At 41.0% G+C, this 10,226-nt stretch overlaps 1 protein-coding gene across 1 annotated transcript in view; it reads right to left on the bottom strand.

The window, feature by feature from the left end:
• PTPRM (protein tyrosine phosphatase, receptor type M) overlaps positions 1-10,226 on the bottom strand; it is a 734,228-nt gene that overhangs the window by 273,518 nt on the left and 450,484 nt on the right. The window contains exon 13 of the mRNA XM_014519979.2: positions 632-639. Coding sequence (XP_014375465.1) covers positions 632-639 — 8 coding nt within the window. The remainder of the gene's footprint in view (positions 1-631; positions 640-10,226) is intronic.

Below are 10,226 nucleotides of genomic sequence, written 5' to 3'. Positions count from 1 at the left end.
TTTTCTCCGGCCCCGCGTGCCCGGGCTGCTGGCCACGGCCTGTGTGCACAAAGACGGGCCCGGCTCGCCCCCGAGATCGGGAGACGGCCCGCACACAGCAGAGCACAGCATGGAGTCTGGTTCCCCCTCCCCTATGTGCAACACGTCCCGAGTGGAGCCCATGGCAGGGGGGCAGATGCAGGCTGCCTGCTGTAGGCTTGGGGCTCCCCGCCATGCTGCCCTCCCCTCAGGGTCTCCATAGCCCAACAGGCAGGACCCAGTGTGGCAGGGCAAAGTGGAGCCAGGTGGGGAGGCTTGGTGACCAAGCCCTCAATGGGCAGCCCTCCCCACACAGATCTGGGGGGGCATGTGCTCCCCTTCCCCCCAGGAATGTGCGCAACAAGGAGCCAGCTCCCCTGCCCCCAGATGGGCTGCCCACAGCCATGTCCCACTCCCTACCCAGGCCCTGTGGCCATGCATTCTGGCCCCAAACCCCACGGACCACCTGGGGTGTGCAGCAGCCCCAGCCCTGCCCAACTCACTCCCTTCCTTCCTCCCTCCACATGGGGGCCTCAATCCCCCCCCCCAACCGCTGCCGAACTTACCTGTGGGAGCTGCTCTCCAGGCTGCCTGCATGTGTGATCATGCACATGGCGCCCCCTGCCTGAGCACCCTACTCCCACTCCCCTAAGCCCCTTGCAGGCTGGAACTCTGCCACCCTGCAGAGAGCTCTTTGCAAAAGTCTAAAATCCATGCGTTTATCTGTTAAAATGAAAAACCTGGGTTTTTTTCTTGATTAAAAGGAAAAATCCACATTTTTTTCATTTTTTCTGCAGAAGATGGAAAACCTGGATCCCTGCTCATAACACTTTTCAATGGCGTTAATAAAGTCATAATCCATTTTTTCAATACGTTCATTTGGTTACCTATTAAAATGATTTATAGTTTTGCCTTATCTTGCAAGAGGCTCTTATAATCTGTCTTGCAATAACAGTACTTCTATGCAAACCAGATCTCAAAAATGAAACATAGAAGTTCCTCTTTGTAGAGGAAAGGGGCATTTATAGTTAGTAGGTAATACTGAAAGATGACAACTGGAAATGATTTACCTATCATTTTGCTCCTACTGAACCAGGTCCTGTTCAGCCTCCATAGTTGTTATATTCTGTGATGATGATGATAACCCTACATTTATGGGATGTCTCTATGGCTATGCAATCCTTGCTTGAGCCATGCTTTTGCACAAGGTATTTAAGTTGCTGCCACTTTTGTTTGTATGTTTAATTGAAGTGGAAGGAGGAACAAGAACATTTATGATTTCCATTCTCCATAGAAACAGGAAAAGGACTAACAAAATGCAGTATCAGTGCTAACCACTTGTTGACTCTCAGATAGGATGACTCCACTACCACAAAATACTGAAACAGGAAAATAGCTCTTATTTTCTGAATTTCATGAGAGAGATGAACCTTACTGGCTTGTTAAAGGCAGACCTGCTTCAGCCACCAGCAGCAGTCCTATCTTTATCTTCATCTAGCACTGATAACAGTATCTGGGCAAGATTTAAATCTCCCTTCAACAGACCTAGAATTGGTGTCAGAGGGGTTAATATTTCAGTGCAAGGAACAAATATTTTAGTGCAAGGAACTCTGTTTCATAAATAAACCTAGAAGAAATACCTCAATATCCTTAAAGTGGGAGATAAATAAAGGATTCGTTTCAGCCCCTAGTGATCCTGCCAAACAAATTCCCAGGTGGGCTGGATAAGCTTCATCTTCACAGACCAAGTCCACTGAGGGATGACATCTAATTTTTGATGTAAAACCCTTAAGCCTCTTTGTGACTGCCCAACTGTTTCACGTGGATAGCCAAAAAGATTTAAAAGTCAGTGTTTACAAAGGGGATTTTCAGGAAAAAACAGAATCAGGTAAAGCTTTCCTATGCATACAAACAGGAAATCCCTAAGGTTCTCCTGTAGACAAGAAGTATATCAGTGGAAGGTAAAGGTATTTTACCTGTGCTTGCTCCAAAGGCATTCATCATGAGAGTATTCATCTTCTAAAGGCCCTGAGCAAAAATACTTATTTACTTAGATGCTATTTTGATTGCATTCAGTCAGGGGAGCTCTGAGAGCTTTATACGTTGTGCGACAGCTTGTCTGTCATAAATTCTAATGGTTTTAATACTCTATTAGGAAAACTCTACTAGCCTCATTTTCATGTTTTGACTTTTGGGGATTCAAAGGAGATGCCAGGACCTTGAACCTAAACAGTCCAGAAAAAAACCTGTACTATGGACATCAGGAAATGATGCACATTCCTTCTGTCTCCCAGAATTATTTAACACACCTACTTGGTGCATTAATATACCTACTATTCTCTTGGCAATCAGTATAATACAGGTACGTAGCAACTAAGGGCTTTTGTTTCATTTACCTATTACCTAGATATATTTTGGTGAAATTTCCACCACTAGGAGGAGGTGGCAAGAATGGGATGTGTAAAGGTGTTTTAGGCTCTCCCCCACCCCAGGGGAGAGCTACAATGGCAAGTTCTCTAGTTACTCAATTTAACTTACCACTTTTCTTTTTGTTTTAATGCAGAAACACATTGATGAAAGGAAATAGGAATCAAACTTTTAGCATGAAAAAGGCTGCATGTTAGCAAAGTTTGGTTTAGTTACTAATCCACTTTGGTTTGGTTACCAATCTGATTACTGGAACATTAACCTTGGCCAAGAGGCTTTCTGGAAGTCTCTCTGAGAACAAACTAATAACACCATATCATCTTCTATTTATAGTCTAGAGTACAGATATCTCAAGGCAGCATATGTAAAATTCTCAGACAAAAGCCCTATATAGTATTCTATTCAACAACTTATGAAGAACCATTTCAAAGTCTATGGGCAATGTAGCCACAGAAGTCTGGATACTTTGCCTAACCAGGAAAACATTTTTCCTACACATTTCAAAGAGAGAATGTTGTTTCCACTGAACTGTCCATGGGTAAAAGCCAACTGGTTGAGGCATCTGTTAATCCACAGATATTTCTCGAGTAGAGTTAACTATGTCAGACTGCTGGACGTTTTTGCCAGCCCTCATAAAACCTAGGTCTGAAACATTTTTCAAGCTTCCCAAGCCCAGTCAAAGTTGGAAGAGATTTAGTCTGTTATAACAAAGGTGATGATAAAACAGGACTGACCTTGATGATATCACTCATAGCAGAGATTAATTGTTTCCTCTAAATCCTGAGAGATGTATCCATAGTTCTGGAGAAGCTTAACATGATGGCTGGGAGGTCAGAATTCTTTGATAATCACCTTACTGTGTATCATGGGAAGTTTGCAAAATGGGGCAATTCAGGTGCATACTATCAAACTCCTGCTTTTAGGTTATAGTATTGGTTACATCTGAGTAGCTCCCTAAAATGTATCTGGCCGCTACTTCTACAAGGTTCCTTCTCTACCTATGGTGACTGAGTAATTTCTGGGCCATTCACCAGGCTCATCTAATACTGTCTGCAAATTCCTCATAATATGCAAGAGTTTATCTTCCTTTTCATAGATGTGTTATTAATCTTTTTTGGTTTTGTGCCATGCATCTAAAACAAACCACCTTTTTCACTCATGGGGGCAAGGACATTCTGTTCTTTGTTTAGCAGCTACTTTGGTCCTTCAAATAGAATTTGTCACAGAATGTACTAAGGACCCTAAGAATAGACTAAGACACAACAATGTCTTTGGTGCAAGAGTCTTAGAAATTCTGTGCGATACTGATTTGAGAAGACAGATGATTCCTCACAAGGTGAAACATAATGCAGCATTATTCCCCTCCAACAGAATTACTTACTCTGAAAATCTGAGGTAATCTGTTTGTTTTAAGGCAATGATTCTGTAGAAAGTTTAAGTACTATTATTTTGGCAGTCAATATAGTACAGGTATGTAACAAGGGGGGGTTGTTTTGTTTACCTCTTGTCTAGATGTAGTATGGGAAAATATGGAGCACTAGGAAAGGTGGCAAAAAAGGTGTGTGCGTGTGTAAAGACATTTCAGGCCCCCCCCCCGCCCCCCCAGTGGGAGAGCCACAAAGGCAAGCTCTCTAGCTAGGGGGCAATAGGGGGCTGCTCCTTAGGTCCTCCTGTCCCCAGGGAAGCCTGGTAATTGACAGCCTGTTCTCTCCCCTGTACTTTTAACAGGGAAGGCCTTTTAAATCCTCGTTATAAGGGAGAAGGGACAGAGTCCTTTAAAGAGAACAAGATAGGCTGGAGGCCATGCTCTGTAGAGAAATATAAGGGGAGGCCTGAGACATAATAAAGCAGCTGTGTACCCTGGGCAGTGGTGGCTGCCAGCTGTCACAGCATGGCCAGCCAGCAGCAACTGCTACTGTTATTTTTGCCCCCACCCCACCCCCTGAGGTCAGTGCCCAGGGGTACTGCCCCAGTCACCCCCTAATAGTTATGCTCCTGCAGAGGGCTGAAGGGCTGTGACCAAGGAGAAGGCATGACAAATCTTATTAATCTACCTGTCTCCAGACATTCTAGAGGGAACTTAATTCCCTAACTCAGGTTTGGATATTCTACCTTAGGAGCCAAACACCTAAAAGTTGGCAAGATAATCTTTGTTCCCATTCATAAATCACATAAAAAGTCTATGGCTTTTTACAAATCAAAGATGAACTGAACTGAAATATTGGTTTCTCCTGAGCTTTGATCTAGTGTTGAGTATTCTCTAGATCATCCTTTCCTCCTACATGAAGCGTTTGTAGAAAATTATTTGTCCCAGAAACAGAGGATACAGAAGGAATAGGGTCCTTCTGTGGAAGTCCAGCAGTATCCTGCTCTTTGTGCAAAGCCCTGCCTGTGGGAAGCCCATTCCTTTCTTATTCATGGATAGCCAGGTGGTGCGGTGCACAAACATGAAAAGAGAAAAAAGTTTATTGCCAGTGTATATTTTTGAGTGGGTACTTCTGCTGTTAATATTAAAGAACAAACAATCTATTCCCCAATACAGAGCTTCTACTTTCCTGGTTCACCAGTGACCATTATCTTCATTTGCCTTTTTTTCCTAGCAACCACCACTTTGAAGCAGACAAAGGAAGAAGCAGCAGAACCTCTGCAGAAGCTCCCCATAACTGGGAAGGTCAATTTTGCCCAGATTATGTGGGCTGGTTTTATGATGAAAACTACTGATCACTAAAGTTGCATATTGTAAACAGTCAAAATAACTAATGTTCCCCCCTGTCCTGTTAAGTGCTATTCAGAGATTTAAAAAATCTATGTATCTTTCAAAATTCTTTATTTAAAATACCTTTCATTTACTCAGAATAGTCTAGTAAAATGGAAACAATTGCATATGAAATTAATGAAATTAATGCTAGTAAAATTAATGGTGTTTTCATTCCTTTAAAAATGAACAAAAAGAACAGCACAATGTTCAGATTTTTACATTTGTCATAATGAAGAATTGTTCATGGTTAGCAAGGCTTAGAAAACAGCATGTAACTTATAGCACAAAAAGTGTCTGACCTTAGTTGGTTTTGTTCATGAAATGTAATAATGAAAACAGATAAGAGCAGGTCTTGAACAGATAATTTTTGTTAGATGTCATATGCTTGATATCATAAATAGAGTCATAGTTGTATATTCCATTGTTGTAACTTTAATTTCTCTTTGTCCTGCTCTGATCACGATAAAATCAGTCATAAATTACTTTGGAATATTAGCTGGATACCAAGAATATATTTTTGTATTCTCTCATCCACAACTCATTACAGGGAACTTGCTTGGCATCAATAAGCCACTAAAGCTTTTTTTTTTCCAGTGTGTGTGGTTCAATACCCTGCTGCTAGGCTATTTAGTGATAAAATCTGATATAATAAAATATTAATTACAGCAGAAAGGTTGGGTGAGAAATATGAACTCAATTACAGTCCCATATTTTGAACAAAGGGCACAGTGAAAAAATCCTTTAGTTATGGAGGTTTGGGATAATAAAAGAACAACTAGAACATTAGAATCAGGCAGAATGTTCCCCAAAAGGGCGCTTATTATTAATCTTCACATCAGGGATGGTATTTCAAATAAATTAGCTCTGGATGAAAGATTTTTTTCTGCTGATTTTTTTTCTTGCCTAATTTTAAGATTTTATCTGTATATTTTAATTTTTTCTTTGAAAAAATAATTTGATAATTTTTGTAATACACACAGGGACACAGCAATTATAACTAAAGCTTAGATATTGTACACATGATCCAAAATGGTCACAGTAAATGGAATAAAATCTAAAATAAAAATAGCAGCCTTCTAAATGTTATTGCTCTTGTCAAATAAGGTTGATGCTCATTGCAGGATTGAAACAAACTGGGTTCTGCCTGCTTAAGAAGCCAAATCAGTTTGAAAATATTAAGAGTGGATCAGTTCAATTTTTCCTCTTTAAATGGAATATTTTCCATGTCACTTGCCCTCACAAATACAGTTTCCAGCCTTTTTTAGTAGACGTAGTAGAGTCTAGCAGGATGATCAAATGCCTGAGAACTGGGACTATGTTCTGATCCTAGTCCTGCCAGCAACTTCCTGTGTGGTTTTGGGCAAGCCACAATGTCTCAGTTTCCCCTTATTTGTATGCCAGCTTGGAGCTTGAAATTCCACCTATCCTACAGAAACTCAACATTACACTAATATTTATCTGGTAGGACAACATATCTCCTTTGTAGAGCTGGAATTTTAAGTCTTTGGATTGTAAGTCAAAAGCGTTTTGTGAAAATGAGTTTATATTTGTGCAGCACATTGAAGACGTCAAAGTGACATGCATCGTTGCTCTAATATGTAAATCAAATGATAATCAGTCTCTTGCAAGAAATTGAGAAAATGGTATTAGGGGCTTGGTGCTCTGAATGTATACTGATGTTGAGACCCCCCAGCCTGTCTCTCACCTACTGACTCCTCAATCTACATTTTCACTGACTGCCTGTCTTGTATGCATACCAGACTAGCCTCTGGCTTCTTTACTTTTCATTCCATCCAGGAAGAGCACACACCAACTGCTGAAACTTCCTTAGCCTGACAAAGAGTTTTTGAACCCGAAAGCTTGCTTAAAAATTGTTCTCCAACTATTTAAGTTGGTCTAGTAAAAGATACCAGATTCACACAAAGAACCTTGTCTGCCTATGTCCTTATACCAGTACGGCTACAACCTACACCCCTGTACTTAACCTAGAATCTCATTACTTAAAAAACTTACTGGAAGTTACTGCTGGCTATGACTGTGGACTACAAATCCCAGAGGCACCTGGAAGCACGAAGAGGAAGTGATGAGCAACCCTGCAGAGTCCTGCTTCTGTGCTGCTGGACTTCAAATCCCAGAGACCTTGGGGGCAACAGGAAGAGGAAATGCCAGACAGCCATGCTCTAGTGCCCCCTGGCTTCTGGCCTAAGCCATTGCAGGCATATGTCTGCATTTCCTGAATCAAAGGTAAATGTGTGTCCAGTTGTTTCTCAGTTTAATCTTTCCAGCGTAGACTAACCTGCAAAGACTGAATTGATTCAGCCTTAGACTTTTTGACTGTCTGTACTTAGCCCCAGTCTGTCTACACCCTTAAAGTTTAAATGGGTCTTCAAGTGGTCCTAAAAGAAACACAATAACTGTACCAATTAACCCATCCTTTATAATTATTATTAACCAAACATTTAGATACCTCTTTCTAGATTTTTTTGCAGACAAATCTGAGTTTCTTATGGCCAAATTTTTCATACTAGGTTCTAATTTTTTTGAAAAGCAAATAATGTTAAATATAGTTTAAGCCATGTATATCTAAATTATCTACTCCACTAATAGCATGAGGTAAAACAGCTTTTACAGTGTTTCACTCTAAGGCCCAATTAAAAACAGGCTGAAAACATGAACCATTAAAAATAAGTCCTCAAATGCACATACAAGAATATTTTACTCCCCTTCCTTCCCCTACCACACACATTTAATATACGTATTTATATTAGAAAATATAGTGTACATTAATACAGGTTGTAACCAGAGACCCCATGGCGTGAACTGATCCACAAAAAAAGGTTTTAGGCCTACCCAGAAAATCACGGACATCAGGGGGTTATATCTGGGTTCTGGACCCTCCTGAATTTTCAAGGACAGAAATTAGCCCAATCAATTTAAGTAATATGGCATTATAAATCCTATACACAGTAGTAAATTGAACTTATCTTGTACTGCAAGTTAAAATATGTCATCTATAGTAATATAAGATTTTTAGTTTCAGAAACATTTAATTCTTGAAGCTTTGAGATTTGAACAACGCTTTCTATTTTATTGAGCTTTGCTGAAGCTCTGGCAATATTTTTTGGCATTGGGCCAAAAAGCCCGCATATTTTCTGTGAATTTACATTTGTGACATTTGGAACAATCAGAAAGTCCATTTCAAAGCTTTTTAATCAGCTTTACACTCTCCACTTAATTTCTCTTTTAAAGGAGCATAGAAAACTGGTAAGTATATAAATACAAGTAGAAAAATGCACTTTTGTACAGAAAGCAAAGTGCTTTGTCAACCAGCATTGCACTATTTGCCTCAAGTTTCTAGTTTACCAAGACAAATTTACAAAACTTATAACAATGGAGTAAGAGGCAAAGTCTTTGCATAGATTAAAACTTGGCTAAGCAAAAGGAAACAAGAAGAAAAGGAAAACCTAAGAAAGGAAGATACTTATTTAGCCTGGAAAGGAAGAGACTTAGAGGGACTTGAATGAAATATTCAGAACTATGAAAGGTGTGGCACAGCTGATTGGTCTTTGCTTCTAAACTCTGTTTTACAAAAAGAAATCTTGGAAGTCCAATGCTATTAAGTTGCAGATCATAGAAAAAGAAACCAAAAGAACATACTCATAGTGTGCACACAAAGCAATCAAACTGGAACATATCTGTGACATGATGAGGCTGATTGTAACCAATATTCGGCAACAGAGAACCAAGATTAGGCAACAGTCCAGTTGAATCACTTAGGTATCCAAGAAGGTCAAGAGCAGAGTGCAGGCCACAGGGTTGGTTGCTGAATAGGTTAATCATACAATCATGGGACCAGAAGGGACCTTCAAGATCATCATTAGGCTCAGACACGGTCAACAAGGTGCTTGTCCAGTCTCATCTTGAACACCTCCAAGGATGACTGCACCACTTCTGCTGGGAGTGTATTCCTTTCAGTTTTTTTCTTATGTCCAGCCTGAACTTATCTTCTATTAGCTTATGCCCACTGGCCCTTGTCCTCCCTTGAGGTGCCTTCCTGAAGAGTTGCTCCCTTAGATCTTGATGCTCACACCTGACATACTTGTAGACGGCTATCAAGTCACCTCCCAGCCATAATTATATGGGTGGCCCTTCTTTGTATCCTCTCAAGCTTATCCACATCCTTCTTGAAGTGTGGTGCCCAAAACTGGACACAGTACTCCAACTGTGGCCTCACCAATGCCGAATAGAGAGGGAGGAGCACCTCCCTGGATCTATTGGCAACACATCGGCTAATGCACGCCAGAGTTCTATTTGCCCTTCACCGCCCTTTTGGCTCATTTTCATCTTCTGGCCTATCATGCCCCCCAGGTCCTGTTCAGATGCTGTGCCAGCCAGTGGACCATGACCCATTGAGTAGTTATGGTGATGGTTCTTCCTACCCAGATGAAGAACCCTGCACTTCTTCCTATTAAACCTCATCTGATTCCATTCATCCCATAAATCCAGTCTGTTAAGGTCATACTGGATCTTTGCCCTATCCTCTGATGTGCCCACATTTCCCCACAGCTTGGTATCATCCGTGAACTTGATCATTGAGCTTCTTACCCCTTCATCCAGAGATTAATAAGTATGTTAAAGAGCACAGGGCCAAGCACTGAACCCGGGGGGACACCAGTGGAGACAACCCTCTAGGATGAGGCCATCCCATTGATTACAACTCTTTGGGATCAGCCTCTAAGCCAAATGTCCACCCACTTCACTGTAGACTTGTCCAGCCCAGTACCCTCTGGTTTGAGAGAATTCCATGGTAAACAGAATAAAAGGTTTTACTGAAGTCTACGTAAATGACATTAACCTCATGTCCCTCATCCAGATGTTTAGTTACCTGGTCGTAGAAGGCCCGGCATGATCTACCCTCAACAAAGGTTGTGCTAGCTCTACCACACAAGTGCAATTAGTTCATTTTCTGCTTTGCCAAAAGAGTTGGTAGCATTTGAGGAGTTTGATTCTTCCCATCTACTTC

The sequence above is a fragment of the Alligator sinensis genome, unplaced genomic scaffold, assembly GCF_000455745.1.
Source record: "Alligator sinensis unplaced genomic scaffold, ASM45574v1 scaffold597_1, whole genome shotgun sequence".
Taxonomy (NCBI): Eukaryota; Metazoa; Chordata; order Crocodylia; family Alligatoridae; genus Alligator; species Alligator sinensis.
The sequence above is the reverse complement of the archived record's forward strand: the minus strand, read 5'-3'. Positions and strand labels throughout refer to the sequence as shown.